This window comes from Ananas comosus, linkage group 17, assembly GCF_001540865.1.
Source record: "Ananas comosus cultivar F153 linkage group 17, ASM154086v1, whole genome shotgun sequence".
NCBI classification, from domain to species: Eukaryota; Viridiplantae; Streptophyta; class Magnoliopsida; order Poales; family Bromeliaceae; genus Ananas; species Ananas comosus.
Window position 1 is genome coordinate 708910 of NC_033637.1, and position 19623 is coordinate 728532.

The 19623-nt window shown below is 40.5% G+C and overlaps 4 protein-coding genes across 8 annotated transcripts; 2 read left to right on the forward strand and 2 right to left on the reverse strand.

Moving 5' to 3' along the window:
- Positions 142-5535, reverse strand: LOC109722869 (exocyst complex component EXO70A1-like). The gene is made up of 12 exons (XM_020251039.1): positions 5195-5535; positions 4908-5003; positions 4432-4637; positions 3840-4079; positions 3224-3362; positions 2902-3114; positions 2354-2559; positions 1788-1988; positions 1606-1705; positions 897-997; positions 641-787; positions 142-432 (listed from the first exon to the last, which is right to left on the reverse strand). The coding sequence occupies exons 1-12, from the start codon at positions 5351-5353 to the stop codon at positions 315-317; spliced, it is 1926 nt and encodes a 641-aa protein (XP_020106628.1). The 5' UTR covers positions 5354-5535; the 3' UTR covers positions 142-314.
- On the forward strand, positions 8367-13661 carry LOC109723040 (two-component response regulator-like APRR3). 4 transcript variants are annotated; one of them, XR_002219597.1, is made up of 9 exons: positions 8372-8779; positions 8891-9052; positions 9128-9258; positions 9366-9467; positions 10080-10254; positions 10345-10771; positions 11241-12027; positions 12666-12840; positions 13219-13661. XR_002219597.1 is itself a non-coding variant. In XM_020251250.1 (8 exons), exons 1-8 carry the CDS (start codon positions 8401-8403, stop codon positions 12153-12155), a joined length of 2259 nt encoding a protein of 752 aa, XP_020106839.1. In that variant the 5' UTR covers positions 8367-8400; the 3' UTR covers positions 12156-12272. The 4 variants fall into 4 exon arrangements, 2 of the variants coding, with proteins under 2 accessions (XP_020106839.1, XP_020106838.1); XR_002219596.1 differs by having other exon boundaries at positions 13231-13661; XM_020251250.1 differs by lacking the exons at positions 12666-12840; positions 13219-13661 and adding an exon at positions 12079-12272 and having other exon boundaries at positions 8367-8779; positions 11241-12046.
- Positions 14836-15692, forward strand: LOC109722730 (formin-like protein 15). The gene has a single exon (XM_020250847.1). The coding sequence runs from the start codon at positions 14876-14878 to the stop codon at positions 15389-15391; it is 516 nt and encodes a 171-aa protein (XP_020106436.1). The 5' UTR covers positions 14836-14875; the 3' UTR covers positions 15392-15692.
- LOC109722731 lies at positions 17064-18366 on the reverse strand. 2 transcript variants are annotated; one of them, XM_020250849.1, is made up of 3 exons: positions 18182-18366; positions 17874-18048; positions 17064-17512 (listed from the first exon to the last, which is right to left on the reverse strand). In XM_020250849.1, the coding sequence occupies exons 1-3, from the start codon at positions 18203-18205 to the stop codon at positions 17370-17372; spliced, it is 342 nt and encodes a 113-aa protein (XP_020106438.1). In that variant the 5' UTR covers positions 18206-18366; the 3' UTR covers positions 17064-17369. The 2 variants fall into 2 exon arrangements, with proteins under 2 accessions (XP_020106438.1, XP_020106437.1); XM_020250848.1 differs by having other exon boundaries at positions 17874-18051.

Sequence of the window (19623 nt, forward strand, 5' to 3'; positions counted from 1 at the left end):
ACTACATCCCCTATGCCCATCAAATTACTTATTAGTCCACCACACAAGATTGGTCTCATTCAATGCTTGAGCAAAATACACAAAACTACATGGGAAAGAGAGGAATGAGAATAATGAAATCCAAAAAAAATCACCCTGAAATTGGAGTGTTTCCGCTTTATTAAATGCCAGGCAAGTTCGCATGCTACATGGAATGAATGAATACAAACAAAATAACTTATTGATAGGGAGCCACTTGCTAAATCAAATACCAAAATAAACTAAATTAAATCAATTAAAGGCTACAAAAAAGGTTCTTTTGGTTTTGCAAGCCCTCAGCGCTTTGGTTCAGCCCATGTCTTTCCCTCGAAGAACTCACCGAGTAGTCGTTCGAGCTCTCCCGGAGTATACCTGATATATTTCTGAGGATTCTTCCCATTCTCGACTAGCGGCCTAAAAAGGTTAATATGCATCCGTTAAACAATAAAATGCCACAATGAAATTAGACGCTGTTTTGTAGCGTTTCTACTGTAATAGACACTCCAGATTGGCTCTTTCATTTTCTTCTTTGAGGAAAATGATTGACGCAAGGTCGACGCATGAGTTAAAATTGCACATAAAGAGTAAACATGAAACATTGAGAATATTGCTCAGAACGTACCCAAAACGTTTTACGAAAGATCTGTATGCTGGTAATAGAACTTCAGCAACTGCGAGCCTCAGAGACTCGCGCAGTTCTTGATCGGGTACCGTCCATTGAGATTGCTTTTGGTGAAGCTCTTCAAATTGCATATTGAAGGCCTTGAATCTGATGATGACAAGAGAAACTACGCCTTGGAGAACCCATCAACTTTCAAAAGATTATGAATATGCATGGATAATTTGTAGAATTGAAAAGTGGGATAAGTTATGCTGACCGTTCCTTGATAGTAGCTCTTGAAACTCCGCTGCTGTTACTCGCATCTGCTGCCATAGATGGGCCGCTATTCATGCCTTGAACAGAAAGTGTCTGATGAATCTGCAGAATAAATGGATAATGACATACTTAAGCTTGAGGATCATAGTTGATCTGAACTCTAAACATTACTAATGCCCCGGCATTTCTATGTCATCTTCTTATGTGATTCATGAACAATCAATGAAAGTCGATGAAATTTGGCCTTCCAACAAAGTTTTATATAATATGTCTCTCTAAGTTTTTGTAGGTTAAATGTGACCGTCATTTTTGTCTGCCAAGTACGCCTTTTGAATCAATTAAGTCTTTTTTTTTTTTTGAGGAAAAGTAGCATGCTACCACTTCATTCACTAAGCTGATGAACTTGGCTGCTGGGTTGAGGCATCAAGGCCTCGGAGAAAAGAAGAAAAAAAAAAAAATCTACAAAACTATGGAGAAAAAGAAAAAAAAAAACACTACAATTAGCTTTATTATTATTAGGAAAAATGTGACCGCGTTGCATAATAATCACTATTTTGTATGCCAATCCTTAATAACTTAAATTCCAAAAGGAGAGTAAGAAAATACAATGAGCAAAATAAATCAACGAGACAGAAACCTGTGCAGCCAAGAAGCAATGAAATTAAACGGACAGAGCATTATCAAATAACTATGACTCTCATCGCACCAACCTTGGCCCAAGCAACCCTTTTATACTGGTTTGCATTTTGCTGTACAATTCTTCGATGCCTTTGAATCCAGTCATCACCCAGTATATCCTTTGCTTCTGACCTGAAAGAAGATCGGAACCCAAAGTGTGCCTATGTGATTCCCATGTTCTCTAATTCAAACTGTGAGCAGTGTATCAACATACCTGCGTACAGACCGAACCATATAATGTATGTTGTTCATAAGAAACAGGTAAGTCAATGCGGGATCTTTATACTGCTTCGATTTCCCATCTAGGTTACTCTGAAGAGCTTGCATTATCCTCATTGTTACAATGGCTAGCTGAGAATCTGTTTCGTTACCGGTTTCAAACTGCTGAAATAGCTGTTTCAGTGTCGACTGATAACTGTACATATTCAATGAGCTGTTTTAGATATTTGACATTTAAAGAGTACTCTTAAGAGAAAGGTAAAGAGTAGTTTGTTTGTATTTTATCCATGTATCCCTGTCCATGCAAATTAGCGAATAGCCCTTAACAACAGTATTTGTTCATGCACCTTGAAAAACCGTGAGTATTTCCATGCATAACCCAGTCAGGAATTTATACTACGTAAGACAGAGTTTGCATATGCACAACTGACTAAGGCATGGATGCAAGTAAATATGCTTTTCAGGTGGTACTTTGTAAAGGTAGCTGTGCAATTTCACATATTTGCAGGGGTATATGTGCCAAAAAAAACCCAAGAGAGCATAAAAAGACAAGAGTCTTACTCAAACAGAAACTTCACATAATTAATCACGTAGCTAGTTAGAGGATGGACAGTTCCGTCAAGAACAGTTGTTTTTGAGGCATCCTTTTCAACTGCCTCCTCGAAATCACCAAATGTTTCTTGAGCAGTCTGCGCCAAGCGCTTAGTCAAACTTAGTGCTGCCTCCCGCATGTCAGCACAAGGTTTGCCTTCAAAAATTGTTTCGAACTGATGACAAAATTTAGCCAAAACATACAATCAAATCTTTGTCCCACACCAAAAATCAGGCAGCAAAATACCTTGAAGAACTGTCAGCTGTCAGCTGCACACACACGACAATTCCTTACTTGTTGGTGTATGCACTGTCAATTTTGAATGCAACTGGTATATGGCTTTTATAGAGTGACCAAAAGAGGATCTTAATAAGTTGATTTGCTACACCATACAAATTACATAAAAATAAATAAAGTCACGCAAATTATCTGAGTTGGAATAAAATGACAAATTAAATCATGCTTAATGAAAGATCAACAAACTTAGGCAGAATCCAGAATAAGAGTTAAGAAATACCTCTGACTGAAGCTCGCGCATAATTTCATACATATCTAGTAGCACAAACAGCTTTTCTGGGGATCTTTTGCTTTTAGCAACTGCCTCACCGAAACTGAGAAGTGTTGCTACACTATTAACTGTTACTTCAGCGAAACATAGGTTCTTTTGAAAATTAACACCATCAAAAATTTGATCACAAATTTTCCGTTCCCCAGCAAACAAAAGTTTGACCTGTAGTCAGCACAATCAAACGATTGAGAATTGCCAGGTATACAATTCTTTATTTCCATGATGGACCAAACGAAATATACAGTGGAAGAACTTCAGTGAGAACTCTTACTGCAATTCGCATAAAGTGGATCCAATTTCCAATTTTGGCCTCAAGGGCTTCCCATTGCATCTTCTGCACATCATCTTTACCAAGTTTTTCCACTCCCAGCTTCCGAAGGCTTGATTCTAACGAAGAAGCACGAGCATCTCTGAAGGCATAAGGCATTTCATTTTCTTTTTAGTCGAAAGGAAAATGAATTCATCTCTCTTACTCCTGACAGCACACATCACCAGAAGAGGCAGGAAGATAGCTAGTCTCCGTAAAGAATTTCTGTATTATTTTTCTTATTTCTCTATTCTGGCTGGAAAACACACAGGGCTATTCTTTATATATAGAGAATATTTGCGTTATGGTATATTTAGTGACAGAAAGTTTGACAAGTGTCCACATGAAAACAAGAAAAGAACAATGCAAACCCATGCATTTACATTACATATCTCCTGAGAAGCTGTTTGTCCTTCGTTCGCTTTCGCTTCTTAAGGGAGGAGCTGTTCAGTTTCATTTACAATAGTTGGTCCTCTAAAATTTCAGCATTTCATCACTAAAGAGTATTTTGTCAAAGGGATGTCGTGTTTGGCAATAGAATAGAGAGCAAGCTAAAAGATCCGACAACTGGAAACCGTACCTGTAGATTCTAAAACATTGCTGTTGGTATCCAGCTTGAACCAGTTGTTGGGCTAAGTCATGCAGGAGGGGCACGATCCTTGGGGGAATAAGAGTAGGGGTTTTGTATATGGCCGTTTCCAAGCTTTTTCCTGAGTGCTCAGCATGGTTTGTGGTTTGAGGGTTCTTGCTATCTTGCTCCAGTGATGGCCGCAAGGAGGTGGGAAGGCAATCAAACAAGCGATCAGGCTCGATAGGTTTGCTGAAATCAAAACGGAGAAAACAAATTAGTCAAAGCGGCAAAATAGTGGCATCAAATAACAAACGAATGTCTAGTTAGTTGCTCGGCAAATACGCCTCTTCACAGCATGGTACAGTTGATAATGAGTGCTTACAAATCGGCATCTGTAAATGCAGTTAATACAATAGAACAACAGCTCAACTGCTGCACTACAAAAGATTTAGCATCAAAGCAAACAACCAAAAAGGGCTCTTTTTTTTCCGTTATCTGTCCGTGAAAGTCCTCACAAATCTTCCGAGATGAGACAACAAATTAACTAGAATTGGCAATAGAATGAATCCATTTTGTAGAAAAAAAATCAAGAGGAGAAAACCTGTAACTAATAACAAGCTGCCTAAATTCCTCTTCCAGCTTCGAGATGGACTTGGCTAACAAGCCGTTGACATGGTTGAGAATACCGTCGGCATTTCTGAAGTTCTTTTCCGTGGTGAAAAAACGAACAATGCCTCTCAACACATCCACTGCCTCCAGATAGCTCTCTAGATCCTCGTGCGGCCCCCTCAGTATTGTAGCCTCTGCCTAAATACCAGAACTCGAAAGCGAAAAAAGAATAGCAAAATTAAGTCCCGGTATCCTGAATCGCAACTTGACAGAGGCTCTCAATTCATGACCTCTACATGGTTCTATGCAGCTGAATCATTTGATTGATCGAACTGAGCTTTTCTATTCTGAAAACAGCCATGCCATTTATATATATATATATATATAGACATAAAGGAAAACTAGGTTCTTATTTTCTCGAAAAGGGATTATGCTTAATCGAAATGGGGAACTGATCGGCCGACGAACCTGACGCGAGAGGTCGAACTGGCCCAGGATGACCTCGGCGGCCTTCAAACTCTTGTCGATATTCTCGTGCGCCATTCGAATCGCATGCGTCCTCACCTGCGCCATAGAACTCAACCATCATCAACCCAATCCACGATCCGAGGAGACTCAGCGCATTCGCCGCAACCACCACTAATCGCCACTGCTTTAGCACAAAGTTCTTGATTTTTTTCTCTTTTGGTTTTTTTAGTTTTTGCACAGGATGTGATGTGGTGCTGCTAGAGAGTAGAGATATGAGAGATGGGGACCTGGGTGGGGCGCATGGCGGCCTCGAGGGCGGAGAGGCGGTGGTCGAAGGAGCCGAGGATGGCGACCATGCTGTCCGTGTTGGTCTGGCTCTTCTGCAGCGACTCCCTCAGCATCCCCGCCCTCCGCGACAGCGCATCCATCGCCTGCGGCACCCCCATTCTACTGTACTTGTTACTTCTGCTAAGCTTCTAATGATATCGAGAGACAGAGAGTAGAGTTTGGGGGAAATGGAGGAGGGAGATGATGAGAGAGGGGCCAGAGGGCCTTCGTCTCGTTCGTTCCCTATGCCCTCTATGCAACGGCTATAATTAGTTGGAGGAGGGCGCGGCTACGCGCCAAGAGAGCCAGTGTTTCCCGCCGTTTTTCCCGTCGCGTTTGCGTGGGGATAAATTGCAAGCAGACCCCCTTCGAAAATAAAAGAAAAAAGAAAAGAAATGGAAATGCTATAATTACATTTATTATAGAAAAAACTTCAAATACCCTTAATGTGGTTTCACTTTTTTTTTTATTTATTAACATATGGTTTAAAGCGTATCAAATTAGTATTTTATAGTTTCACACTTTTTTACTTTAGTATCCTGTGGTTTAAAGTGTGTCAAATTAGTACCCTATGTTTTCGCACTTTCCCACTTTAGTATCCTGTAGTTTCCTACTTTCCCACTTTAGTTTTCTATGGTTTAATATTTTATTAAGAAAAAAATAAAATCATATGGTACTAACTTGATACAAAAATAAAACTATAGGATACTAACTTGATGCAAAAATAAAACCACAGAGTACTAACTTAATACACTTTAAACCACATGGTACTAAAGTGAGAAAGTGTGAAACCACTGGTACTAACTTGATACACTTTAAATCATATGGTACTAAAATAAAAAAGTGCGAAACCACTGGGAGATTTTTTGAAATTTTTCTTTATTATATAAAAAAGTGCAAATCTTACCTATAATAAAATTTTAGAATTTACAAAATTTTACGAATTTTTAAAATTTAAAAATCAATAAAATAAACAAAACTAAAAATCTTTGAAACAAGTGAGATGTCAAATGCGTACTTAATATGAAAGATATATAAATAGCATTATTCACCAGAAAAATCATCACATCAGTCATTCATAAATCGCTATGCATATAGTAAATAATAAATAAAATGATCTTTGTTTGTCCCAATGGTATTTTATTAGAAGGCGAGAGTGCAATATTTATGAAAAGTGTGAGATCTCTTTGCAACATACGATGACAGATATCTTTTCTACTGCGACATGGTTTTGTGTGGACGGATGTGTTTCGTCCGAATCTCGGCAGAAAAATAATTATTATTTAGACAAATAAAAAGGTAGCGTCAAAATGGACAAAAGCTTCTACATGCATTTGTACCAACCCCATCAAAATTTATCCATTTAACTACAATTTAGCCAACAAAATTGAACATTTCATAACTAATAACTTGCAAAATTGATTAGTTCATAAATTCTATAATTTAATTAAATATAGGAATTAAAAGAGGCCAACTTCATAACAGTTATTAGTTGGGGGGAGTATAAGTACATTTTTACTATTTATTTAAATCCAGGTAAATATCAGCCACGCAATTCTTAATCCCATACACCCCCAACAAAATATGACTCGGTATTTGCGGTAGATCCGGGCTAAAGCAAACCTGGATATTTGTCATCTCCGTTTCTGGACACGTGTCGAGCATTTCTTGGTGCCAACAAGTTTCCCATTGAAAAAAGTTGCACGGCTCAAAAGTGTCGGTTTAAAGATAAGTTAATGTTAATTAGCATTGTATATGGTTCAAGGCAATTAAATTAAGTGGGCCCAAGTTCTCTTTATTCGGCAACGTGACAGGTGCACAAGCTTTTTTCATTTTTATTTCTTTTTAGATTTAAATTTTCAGTAAGCACCCACGTATTTCTTAAAAAAAAAAAAAAAATCAACATTGTCACATTTACACCGTATCACCGGTAATAAATCAATCATATCGTTTTTAAAAAATATATATAATAAAAATAAATTTTTATAAATTATGATAAAATAAATGAATACAAAAGGAATAATAATATTATCTTCTATAAACATCGTATCAGTAATATAATTGATACATTGTATTTTTTTTTTTTTGCTCTTGCGGAGACACACACACGTTTTTTTTGTGCTCTTGCCACCACACGCACACACTAACCACACTCAAAAACAGAAAGTAAAGATATATTTCTCCAGAAGTTGAAGTGGGCTGCAGGAAGGTCATAAGCTACGAGTTCGAAGTTCGAACCACCTCTAGTTCACGGACAACGGCCACTTGTTCGATTCCAACCATCCATACCCTTTGGTTTCTTTTTTAAGAAAAGAAGATATTTTTTTTACTTAAATATTACCAAAACTACCACAAAAGAAAATAAATAAAAAAAAGGCCGCTGATCAAGCTGTAAATTTACTCCCCGTGCAGGCCTATATTCCATGCACCGTCCTCCTCTCCACATTTCCTTTTCCGTCTTTTTTATTTTTATTATGTTTAGATGAATTATTCTCCGAGAGTAATTTTTTTGGACATAAATATCTTAAAATGATAGTTTAGACTTGACAAATTGCTCGTATATATAGAGCAGAGCAATACATATTCGACTTGATATGAATATGAGGACTAACTGTATAAATAATAGTGCAAATCAAATAAAATTTTTGAGTGTAATTTTTTTTTGGGTATCAAAAGAAGATAAAACTCCAAAGCACTTATAATATTTTTGGAACTTTAAATTATCAAAATAATTATGTTTTAAAAGTATGTTTAAAACCTAAATCTAAATCACAGCTTTATTAAAGGAAAAAAAAAAAAAGCCTTCAATATGATAAAAAGGCCGGACGAATGGTGCACAAAACGTCATGCACCGGGCGCAGGCAACTATCTCTCCCCAAAAGAGTAAATCTCAGAAAACTGGAAAAAAAAAAGAAAAGAAAAAGAAAAAGAAAAATATCGAGATTCGGGCAGGGGGGAAAATATCTTAACGACTCGATTCTGGTTTTGGGGGTGGTGGGGTGTTGGGTGTGGAGACGAGCCGGGACGAGCGTGGGTGTGGCTCGTTCCGTGGCCATGTGGATGTCGCTCCCATAATCTGCACCGCGCACTCCGATTTGATTTCACTCTCTCTCTCTCTCTCTCTCTCTCTCTCGCTTCCCCATCTCTCCAAGCTGACGTGGCACCGATGGAAATATCTTCCCATTCGGGTCGGCGTGGCCACGGATTACCCCCTCCTCCTTCCCCCAACGACACCATTACCACCACCAAATTAACCCCCACGCTCCTCCATTTTCTCCCCATTCTCATGGAGCAGGGAGCGTGGGGACGAGGAGGCGACGGAGAAGCGGGGGAAGCGGCGGCGCCGCCTCCTCCTGAGCACGGCGGCGGCGGCGGCGGCGGCGCTCGGTCCGCGGCGCTTGGAGGGGTATCCGGCTCCGCCGCGTGCCAGGTGATCCGGTGGGATCGCTTCCTCCCCCGGCGCTCCCTCCGCGTCCTCCTCGTCGAGCAAGACGACTCCACCCGCCATGTCGTCACCGCCCTCCTCCGCAAATGCAGCTACCACGGTAACCTTCACTTCCCCCCCTCTTTCCCTTCACTTTCCTCCCTCACTCCTTTCCTTTTCCCGTTTTGAATTCGAGTTTCCACCTAATGTGGGGTGGGGGCATCGGGGACAGTTGCGGCGGTGGCGGACGGGCTCAAAGCGTGGGAGGTCATGCAGGAGAAGCGCTACGGATTCGATCTCGTCCTCACGGAAGTCGCGATGCCGTCGCTCTCTGGAATTGGTCTCCTCTCGCAGATCATGGCCACTGACGAGTGCAAGAACGTCCCCGTCATCAGTAAGTCCCTCAATCGAATCCAAACCCTGCAATCACTCTCCTCAAGTTACTAATTTGATCTGGCATATGACACAGTGATGTCTTCTCGAGATTCGGTTGGGATTGTGCTCAAATGCATGCTGAAGGGCGCTGTGGATTTTCTGGTGAAGCCGCTGAGGAAGAACGAGCTGAGAAACTTGTGGCAGCATGTGTGGAGGAGGCGCTGCGTATGTTAATTCTTTTTGAGGAATTAAATTGATCCATTTTATTACTGCCAATTGTGAATTTCTCCTGTTTTTTGAGAATTTCCTGTTAATCCCAATTCTCGGTGCAGTCGAGTAGCCAAGCAAATGCATCTGACAACAGTGCTGCTAGCAATCATTTGAGTGCCAATGCTGGTGATGGGTCCAAAAGCGGAGAGAATAGTAAGTATCAGGTAAGCAAGTTCTTCACCTAATCAATCACCTTTTAATATTTCAGCTACACCAGCTCAATCTGTTGAGGTGATCAATTGTTAATAGAATTCCCAATCATACAACTTGAAAAACTATATTCCAGTAGGAAGGTGGGTATCAATATTTGAAGCAAACTCGGTTCTTCGTCCTAACTTGTCGTCATCCTGCACATGGTGTAGATTTGATTCGATTTGTAGTAATAAGAGGGGTCCAACGATCGAAATTATAAGAGGAGCATTAAAGACTAGATGATGAGAGCTCTAAGTTGCATGGATGAATAACTGTTTTGAATTCGGCTATTGACAGAGATAATAATAATAATAATGGCTAGTTTTTATATGTTTGTTGCAGGGAGAATCATCATAAGATTAAATGATTTTGACAAGTGATGGTTAGGAATCCACAACTATTTAGCTTTCAAAATAAATGAAAAAAAAAAAAGAATCTACAACTGTTTACCTGTGCAAATTGTCTGCATGAAATCAGACTTTATGAATTGGGAATGGGGGAAATGCTTAAATAGGTGGAACTATCTATATGATGCTTTAAGAATTATCCATCTCAGAGGTGTGTTTTATGTGGCACTTGAGCAGAGCTCAGGCAGTAAGCAAGAGATGGAAATTGAGAGTGCTCAAAATTTCGGGGAGAATGTTATGGCTGAAGCTGCAAATTTTCCAAGAGGAGTGGGAGAAAAACCAGAGGAACCTGATGGCACCATAACAGTGAGAGCAAATGTGTTAAACGTGGAGGATGGCGGAGAAACTAGAGGTGGTTTTTAATTCGAGATTCAGCACTATTTTTCCTTCTTTCTCTAATCAATGACCTTTTTCTGACAACTTTTAGTTTTTACTCATGCAGATAAGTCCAATGGAAATGCAGTTGAAGTTAATCGGCAGCCTCTTTTTTTCGCTGAGAAGAACATGGAGAATAAGTGTCTCAATGATGGAATCTGTTATGGGGATGATTCACGACATCATTTAAGATCTAGGGAGGATGTAATTTCTGATCTTAATTTGCAGCATCAAAATGATTCTTCAAAGAATAATGTAGATGTTATCGAGCCAATGGCTATCAGAAAATCCAGTTCTTCCCGTTTGAATCTGAACACTGGGGAAAATGCATTATGTGAAGCTTCTACATGCTCTGAAGCCAAGACTAAAAATGAATCTGGTTCCTCTCAATTTCTGGAGCTTACTCTGAGAAGACCACACCTCAACGGTTGTGTAAAAGAGGACTTCAAAGAAAAGCATGTGTTAATCCATTCTAATGCCTCTGCCTTTTCGAGGTACTTATTTTTATCTGAAGTTCCTATTCATCCAGTCGCTAATATGTTCCACTGTCATGCCTATTCCGGTTCTTTTGACTGGATATATTTATAGTGTGAAACAATTTACTTGCCAAGTGCTGTCAAGAATTTTGATAGGCAACTTTAAACCTTATTTGTAGTGACCAATTTACAAGTTTTCTTCATTACTCATATAGACATATGTGCCCACGCTAGCACTCAATAGCCATTCATGGATGTGTGCTGCACAGATCTATAAACAGAATAGCTAAGTACACCTGACCTGAATTAGACTTATTTCTCAGGTATTGCTGAAAAGACCAATTTTTAATATCAGAAGACGGACTGATTTCATTGGTCCATTTAATTTTACAGCTGATTCTCTATGATCTTCATAGTTCCATGATGTTTCAAAATTTTTTCTCTATGATCTTCTCTATTGAACCTGCTAATTTGACATATGATGCAGGTATAGCAATAAACGGGTTCAATCATCATCACCAAAGCCATATTCTTCATCTATATGCATCAGAAGCATGGAATATTCTGATAAGGAGAAAAGTACCACCCTCCAACGTAAAGAGATATCCCCTTCCTTTCAAGGCAATGCAGAGGAAGCCGCAATGCATTCTCAATTATCTTTTGCTACCAACAAGGAGGATGTTGGTGCTTCATGTTCTGTTTCATTAAGGGAGAATGCTCGTGCCGGCCATTCCTCCAATGGAATTGACACTTCCCTCCATACTCCCCAATTTGGCTTTATTTCCCTGCCAGTTCCTGTTCGAGCTATACCTTATCATGGCTTGCATGCTAGCTATGGTGCTATCCTGCAGCCAATTTTATATTCGGAAAGTTCCTCTCAACACCAGAATTTAGCTGTAATCGAGAAAACATCAGTTCAGATTACTTCTGATCAGTCTGATTGCCGTGAAAATAACCTTATTTATCATTCTCAATGTAAGGAACTTCACCATTGTGAAGAAAACCATCTTGTCCAACATTGGTCACAGGAAGTTGATAGAGAACAAGTCAATCAAAGTGCCAGCAGTAGCCAGGATATTGTTAGAGGTAGTGGAAGCGATGGTAGTCTTGAAACTGCAGAGGCGACAACAAAGACAGTAGCTGTGATGGAAAGCGGGAATGAAAGTGGTGTCCAGAACTGCAACATAAAAGGGTCAGACTCTGATCGCTCTCGTCGTGAGGCTGCCTTAATTAAATTTCGCTTAAAGAGGAAAGACAGATGCTTCGAGAAGAAGGTAATTGTCTCTCTCTTAGTTTATTGCATACCATTTTTGTCTTTCTCTTAGTTTATTGCATATATGGTTTCTACCATTTTTTTTTTCCCTCATTCTTTCTGAGCCAAGCTGCAACTACAAAGGAATAAAAGGTTCTTACTCTCGAATGAAAGAAAAGAAATGAAAAAAAAGGGTGCTTTATGTATTGTCTCATAAGCTTGTTACTACGCATGACTGAAAATTAAGATATATGTGGGGGTTAATTTGTGATGGATTCAAGAATGATGTAGTATGATATAATCAACATCATAACCTGGATGATGATCATCATATGTATAAATCAATTTTGAAATTCAGTTGTAATTGGTTAAATGAGCCACTTTAGCACTCTATGCTTCTAATTCTTTGTTATACTGAGTATCATGTGGCATTTCCAAGTTGAAATCGGTTGTTGGAAATCTAGGGCATGTGATTTTGGGAAGGCTCCAGCTAGGATGCGCTTGTTATTTATTTTCTTTTTGCAGACATTATTTCTTTGATCTTTTTTTTGGTTGGGTGGGTGGGTGGGTGGGAGGAGGGGAGCATAATAGATGAAAATTTAGGATTTTACATGCCCTGGAAGAGGAAGTCATCTGATTGAGAATGCCTTTGTTTAACAGGTCAGATATCACAGTAGGAAGAAACTTGCAGAGCAACGGCCAAGAGTGAAAGGGCAGTTTGTGCGCCAGAAATTTCCTGAATCCTTACCAGCAACAGAGGCAGAAGAATGACAATGAATAGTTTTCAGCATAACAGTTACTTAAATGCTTGGTTTCCTGAGACAGGGTGTTTGAGGTAAGAGTTAAATTTGGGCAAATTTCTCTCTTTGATGTCCGGGGGCTTAGGTTTTAGGGTTCCGGGGCTTAGGTTTTAGGGTACCTGCGAATGTCCGAATTAGCAGTCTCAATCAGTACAATTTGTAGATTATGTCAAACTTGCAAAGTGTAATCAGGTGACAAAAAAAACTGTTTCCTGGAAAAGGGTTATTTTTGGTGCAGTTATTAAACTCACAACTCGTGGACGCCAAATGAGCAGTAAATTCATAAGGTTGTATAATATGTCAAACTCATAAAATGTATTAAGATCCAAAAAAAAGTAAAAAGACAATAAATATCAGATATTTGTTTGCAAGTAAGGATGCTTTATATCTTCCACAGAGTAATTTGCTCCAAGGTCGTTTTGCAGGATGTCTGTGTGTTTTGTTTCTTTGGAGCCCGAATGCTTGTTGTGCTTCGAATTTGTAGTCCCACATTCTTGAGGTTTTTCCTGCACGATCCAGCGGCAGGGAGGGTAAGGAATCTCTCACGTGCACGCGCTCGCGCGTGCACGTTGTATAGCAAATATCTTGAAAACTCTGATATGTCGACTGACGAAGCGAGAAACAACTTTTTTTGAAAAATGATTAATTCCCGGATGCATCAGCAGCAGATGTCAAGTTCATTGTATAGTGTGAGATAGCATATCATTTTGTATAGGAATGTGGATTGTGGCAACTTACCTGAGCATTTTGTAACTCATAATAATCAATTTCAATGGTACGGCACTTTTGGATGCTCAGCCCCTGATTCCCTTTGCTAAAATTAATGTGTTTTCGAAAAGATGTATTCTACATGTAATTTACATTTTACCTTCTTGGTGAATAGTAGCTCACAATAATGATTGGATGGAAGTAGTACTAGAGTTTACTGTAATTTCCATCTATAATATTAGTAGTACTCTAATCTGAGAGAATTGTTCGCTATAATAGTTGAATTAATAGAAGAAAATTTAGTGAACTATTGCTTAAACTGGATCTGCATTACTAATATATGTAACTCGTATTAACAAAAGAGAAGGGAGAAACAAAAACAGATGCAGTCAAGGTTTATGTGCTTTTTGTCAACATTTCCTTACTATCTTGTGGTCACATTCACAAATTAAGATTGTTCCTGTGTACATAACCTAGCCAAGAAATCAACTTAATTAGGTGGAACTTTTTGTCAAATTTGAGTCAGATTTGTAGTTAGATAAATTCTAGTTTAATTAGAATAAAATATAATTTAAATTTAATTTGACTTATATGGATTATAAGTAGTAGTCTTACTCTAATTGAATTAAAGTTAGAGTTGTGTTTAGAAGCTATATATTATATATGCGTGCTACGCCTGATGGTCGGTAGGTTGAGAGAACTTACGGAGCAGCTCTAAGACTGCTGAGAAGTAGCTGTACATTATTTTCTATGAAGAGCCAAGGTAATTAGTTAAGTGGCATGTTGCCATGTTGGTAGTCCATGTGGTGAGAGCGAGCCGCATAGAGTTCGGCGCTTTCATTTTTATACTCCGCTTTATATATATTAATAAAAGTATTTTCTCCTTTTTTGCCCATTGACTTCAACCGATGGCCGAACTACGTAGATTTTGATGTGCTCTTTTTTTTTCTGCATTAATTATTTTTTTGAAATTATTTTTTGTCGTTTCAATTTTAACCCTTTTTTTTTATTTTCTTTTCATCTGATCGTGATCTTAAAATTACCTTCTCCATCACCACTGCAAAGATACGTTCCTTCAACTCCTTTCTCAGCAGGAATTCAATTCACACAAGTTATACCCAGCTGCCGAGTAAAAAGCAACCGTAGCCCTTACCTTGAGAGTTCTTTATTTTCGTAATTTAGTGAACTATATTACTAATTTATAGCTCAACTGGAGAAGCATCTTATAGTCTTTGTTGCCAAGGAGCATCTGCTGACACCCCCTTTACAGCAAACCTTTGCACCAATGCAAATATATGCCCTCAGTGTTCTTTAAGCTTTTATAACAAAGAGTGCATAAGAAGCTTCGAACCAATATGTAGCATGGCCCTTTGCCTCGGAAGAGAAACACTAGCCACTTCAAGTGGGAACATGTTTTCTCTCTCCAAGTGGCCTTCCATGGAGAATAGCTTCTATCTTGTGGCTGCAGCGATCACATTACTGTTCGTGACTGCGCATGGAAGAGTCGATGAGTCGATGATGGCTCCCTCCCCGGAGTTTAATGTGTTATGCATTAGCGAATGCGGTACTTGTCCGATGATATGTGCACCGCCGCCACCGTCACCGCCGCCGCCGCCGCCATCGTCGCCGTCATCATCCTCAAGTACCCCTACACTGCATCGGCCTCCCCCGCCGCCACCATCACCAAAAAGCTACTCTTCTCCGCCTTCTCCGTCGTCGCCGCATTCCTCATCACCTCCTGCAGGGGAGCAGCGAGGGGGATCTTCTAGTCCCTACTACTACTTCTACACTTCCGGGGCAAAGCAAGTGCGTTTCTTTTTGAACTTTTGGGAATTGTTCTTCCTTGTGCTCGCTTCTTTCGCCCTGTTTCCGCATTGATTAGTGGTGACCTCAATATATATATAAACTAGGGTTATTGCTAAAATTGAGTCCCCTTCAGATAGAAGGGTACAATGTATATTATTATTATTATTATTATTATTATTATTATTATTATTATTGTGGTAATATGAATTAAGGGCTGATGGTTGGTCGGTCGCGCCGTTCACTCAATTCGTCCGTAACGAGATATTGACTAATCATTAATTTGTTACCTTCATCAATGAAGTGATTAGTAAGTTGGATGCGTCAACAAGCCGTTGCAGGGTACGATGTCATATCGGGTTGTTCACGTCGAAGTGCCTCGTTTTTTTTTTTTTTCTTTTTCCCTTAATGCTTATANATATATATATATATATATATATATATATATATAGAAAAAAGAAATTTGAGAAAAACACTATTGCAGTATAAATAAATTTCAATATTTGGATGATATTTGCTTGCCCCAGCAACTCATGGAGCCATGGGGCGTGATTTGCCTTCCGTTCTGTGGGTAGAGAGAGAGTTTGTACGCATGGAACATTCCCGTTTGCATGGTATTTGAAGATCCGATGATGGGTGGCAAATCTGCACGCCAATCTTAAAGCAACCCTAAAATGGCTCAGACGTTAGCTGAAGTCAAATTCCATTCTGCTCTGCTCACTGAGTCAGTGTAGGCTCGGGCTAACTCTCAGCCCAGTCCACAATTTCCAATTTCCAGGCCGTTTTCACCACCAGCAGTGGCCCTGCGAGCCCGCCCATCCCTTCTGCATGCGTCTCACATATTGTTGTCTCTTCTTTAATCCACCAATAATAATAATAGATAATAGATAATAGGCTAACACAACAAGGAACAAGCACTTCCATTATATACTTTTCCACATCTTCTTGATCAGAAACTGACCCACCCACACAACGCATTACGCACTAGCAAATATTACATTTAAAAAGAAAATAATTAAAAAAAAGATGAGTCTAGTATACCCACAATATCCGACGCCGTGTCTTGTCGCACAGATTAGAAACACGTGTGGACCACCACCATCAGCACGACAGGACACGGGTCTACTTTAAATAAAAATCCAACAATTCAAAAAAAAAAAAAAACAAACAAAACAAAACCCTACCACTCCATCTCTCAAGGAAAAAAAAAAAAAAAAAAAAAAAAACCCACCACTCCCCCGCCCTTTGACCGGGACTTATTATTAGGCTTTATCTTTCTTTCTTTGGGGAAAGGGGATTTCGAAGCACCGTAAACTCTTACTTTAATTATTACTGCAAATACACAGCGAGATTGGAGGGAAAGCATTAAATGCCCCACCAAACCAAACAATCCACAAACCCAAAAAATTAAATGAGACAGTAGGAATATACATAAGATTAAAAGAAAAAAGTAAAAGAAAAAGTCCTGCTTAAACATATACACACACACTCCCATTGTATCTGCCTCCCCTGCCTTCCCTTTGTGTTTCGCATTAAATAAAGAGAGAGAACTGAGAAGACGTTGCAATGACACACATTAAAAGCACTGCACTCGTGCTTCACCACATATAATCATGGGAGAATATGAGAAACCCACTTATTTTATTATTATTATTATTATTATTATTATTATTATTATTATTATATATTTTCTATTTATACAATTGATGATAAGCAAGATGAGAAAGACAAACAAAACACCAGCAAAAAAAAAACAGAGCCTACTTACCACTGCTGTTACTTTTTATCTTTTTAAATTCTTTTGCAGCATCATAATTTGTTTCCCGCATCATCATTGCCCCTGCTATGAAATTATTTGACCTGGATTTGAATCCCCTCTTTACACATATCACACCCTCCTGCTCTCTCTCTCTCTCTCTCTACTTAATTCACCACCCCCTTTTTGTTGTACTTATTCCCCTCCTTCCAAAAGACCAGAACAAAACAAAAACTTGGGGTCTTTTAATTTTCTAGAGGGAGAGAAATAGATAGAGTTTGGGTGCGCGAGTGTTAATTAGTAGGTCCATTCGGCAGGAAGAGCCAGTTCGAGGGGAGGAGGCTGACACGGCATCATCCGCTGCTGCTTCTTCCCCACCACCACTGCTGCATGCTCTGCGCTCTGCACCTGCTGCGGACACTCACATCCTCCTCTCACACCTGCGTAAATAAACAATTCTTTTACATATTGAATACATATGAGAATGTACACCAAAAGATTAATGCTAGCATGGCTAGTCTACATTCTACAACCCATAAATAATTAACGGATGATTATTTTGGGATGATTAAACTAATTAATAAATCGATGCAAGGAAAGTTTTTTTTTTTTTTGAGAGAGAAAGATGCAAGGAAAGTTAAAAACTTTAGACCAGTAAACAACATGAGAAAACACACGCACGCTTTTAACCCAACACTTTCGAGTATTGTTCCAGAATAAAGGATACCGCAGAAGAAGGCGTTAATTTTGGAAACAAATAAGAGAAAATAAAATGTATACAAATATGTGTGTATATCTTACTGGGTTTCTTCTTGGGTTGGTTGTTGAGGGCCACGCGAGGAAGGAACACGCCGGTCCCGCCGCACCCTTTTCCCGAGCCGGTCGAACGGGCCGGAACGAACCGGACCATCCTCTGCCCCTGTTGGTTCACCAAAACCCTCCTAATCCCTCTCTCATGGCCAAAACCCCCCTCCACCTGCTGCAGTTACACACACCAAAACCCGATTCTAATTTTTAAATTTTAATTTTACACGACACCGAACCAAAAAAGCAACTACAACCCGGAAAAGAAGAAGAAAAAGAAAAGCTAGGTTTCCGGTTCAAGTAACCTTGGGCTGAACCGGCGGCTTCATGACCGGCGGGCACGGGCAGACCGGGCTCGAACCGGCCCCGTAGACTCTCGCACCGTACTCCGGCTCCCTCCACCCGTCGAACGTGAACCCGGTTCGCTTCCCCGGTTCGGCGGGTCTAACCTGGGCCCAAGCCGTCTGAGCAGCCTGGAGTGCAGCTCAACAGCAAGGAGAACCACAAAGCTGTTAGAGGACGAGGCGCGAAGCAAACCCATGTAACGGAAATTGAGCACGAGGAACGACTCGGAGTCTGGAGAGGGTAAGACCCGGATTTAGGAGTGGAGGAAGAGTGCTGGGCGCGGTCCATAGAGTCGACCGAAGCTCGGCGACGGCGGTGCGGCCAGGTCTGCACTAGGCGAGCAAAAAACATCGGGGCGGCTGTGGCGCCGGGAACGCCCCCGAGTCAGGGAATATCTCCCGGCGAGGGACACAGCTCCCGTATCGTCCAGATTTTGGCACGAACTCCGGCCATGGATCCACCACCACCACCCACCACCACCACACCACCAACCCACCCTACGCGAAGACCGAGGAAGAAGGTGAGAAAGGGATGAGAGCAGAAACAGTGCGAGAGTGGTGTTGCGTTGAGCCCAAAATATAGCGGCGGGGTTGGGGGGGGGGGGAGTTTGAGAATGGAGAAGAGTGGGGGGGTAATTTGGGGATTTTAGAAGGGCAGGATTGGGATATTATTATTGGGCTCTTCTTCGGCTTTTATTTAAAAGCGCTGGAAACGAGGTTGAGAAGTGGGAGAAATGGGCCCTATGAGGAGAGATTTAACACCGGCACCACAATCGCGACTTCAAATTGTGACTCCATTGTTTTATTGGTTAATAGAGCCGTAAAGTGTGTGTGGGTTCTTTTGTGGAGTCACATTCAACGGTTTACGTGAATAAGTTCACGATATTACGTATCTGGGGAAGAAACATCGGCGGGAAGATGCGCTGAGTAACGCACAACAGAAAACGGGGGTAACGGGTCACTTGTTCGCTCGACACGTGGCGTGCTCTGAGTGATTTCTTTACGTGGCGCTTCCCGGGACGGGGCGAGAAGCGTGAGGTGAGAGGGGGGAAGCTGTCGTGGGGTGACGTGGCCGTACGGCCACGTGGCGTAGTGGGGGCCGCGGTCTACGCCTCGCGACTCGGGCCCTCACCTCCCAAATGGCGGTTGTGGCTCCAAAAGCGAAATGACGGTTTAGCCCTCGAGGCCCTGCGTGGTGGGCCCGAGGAGAATGGGCGGGAAAAGCGTGAGGGCATTTTCGTCTTTGTACGGGGTCCGAGTAAGGTAGCCGTGACTCGGTGAGTAACGCATGCCGCAAAGTGGGAGGGACAATTTTGCTCGAAACTCCCTAATCTTATTCTTTATTTTAGATATTAGTACACAGTACTTTCAAATTTACTTGAATTCTTTTTTTTTTTTTGTCT

What these genes read in the sequence shown, in the direction of transcription:
- LOC109722731 (XM_020250848.1), bottom strand. Translation starts at nt 18,205, where the DNA reads ATGAAGCCGCCGGTTCAGCCCAAG. An exon ending in AGCCGCCGGTTCAGCCCAAG is followed by an intron (nt 18,052 to 18,181) that starts GTTACTTGAACC and finishes GTGTAACTGCAG; the next exon opens with CAGGTGGAGGGGGGTTTTGG. An exon ending in CCAACCCAAGAAGAAACCCA is followed by an intron (nt 17,513 to 17,873) that starts GTAAGATATACA and finishes TTATTTACGCAG; the next exon opens with GTGTGAGAGGAGGATGTGAG.
- LOC109722730 (XM_020250847.1), top strand. Translation starts at nt 14,876, where the DNA reads ATGGCCCTTTGCCTCGGAAGAGAAACACTAGCCACTTCAAGTGGGAAC.
- LOC109722869 (XM_020251039.1), bottom strand. Translation starts at nt 5,353, where the DNA reads ATGGGGGTGCCGCAGGCGATGGATGCGCTGTCGCGGAGGGCGGGGATG. An exon ending in CAATGTTTTAGAATCTACAG is followed by an intron (nt 3,363 to 3,839) that starts GTACGGTTTCCA and finishes TTATGCCTTCAG; the next exon opens with AGATGCTCGTGCTTCTTCGT. An exon ending in TATGTGAAGTTTCTGTTTGA is followed by an intron (nt 1,989 to 2,353) that starts GTAAGACTCTTG and finishes GAATATGTACAG; the next exon opens with TTATCAGTCGACACTGAAAC.
- LOC109723040 (XM_020251249.1), top strand. Translation starts at nt 8,401, where the DNA reads ATGGAAATATCTTCCCATTCGGGTCGGCGTGGCCACGGATTACCCCCT. An exon ending in GAGAGAATAGTAAGTATCAG is followed by an intron (nt 9,468 to 10,079) that starts GTAAGCAAGTTC and finishes GCACTTGAGCAG; the next exon opens with AGCTCAGGCAGTAAGCAAGA. An exon ending in ACAGATGCTTCGAGAAGAAG is followed by an intron (nt 12,028 to 12,665) that starts GTAATTGTCTCT and finishes TTTGTTTAACAG; the next exon opens with GTCAGATATCACAGTAGGAA.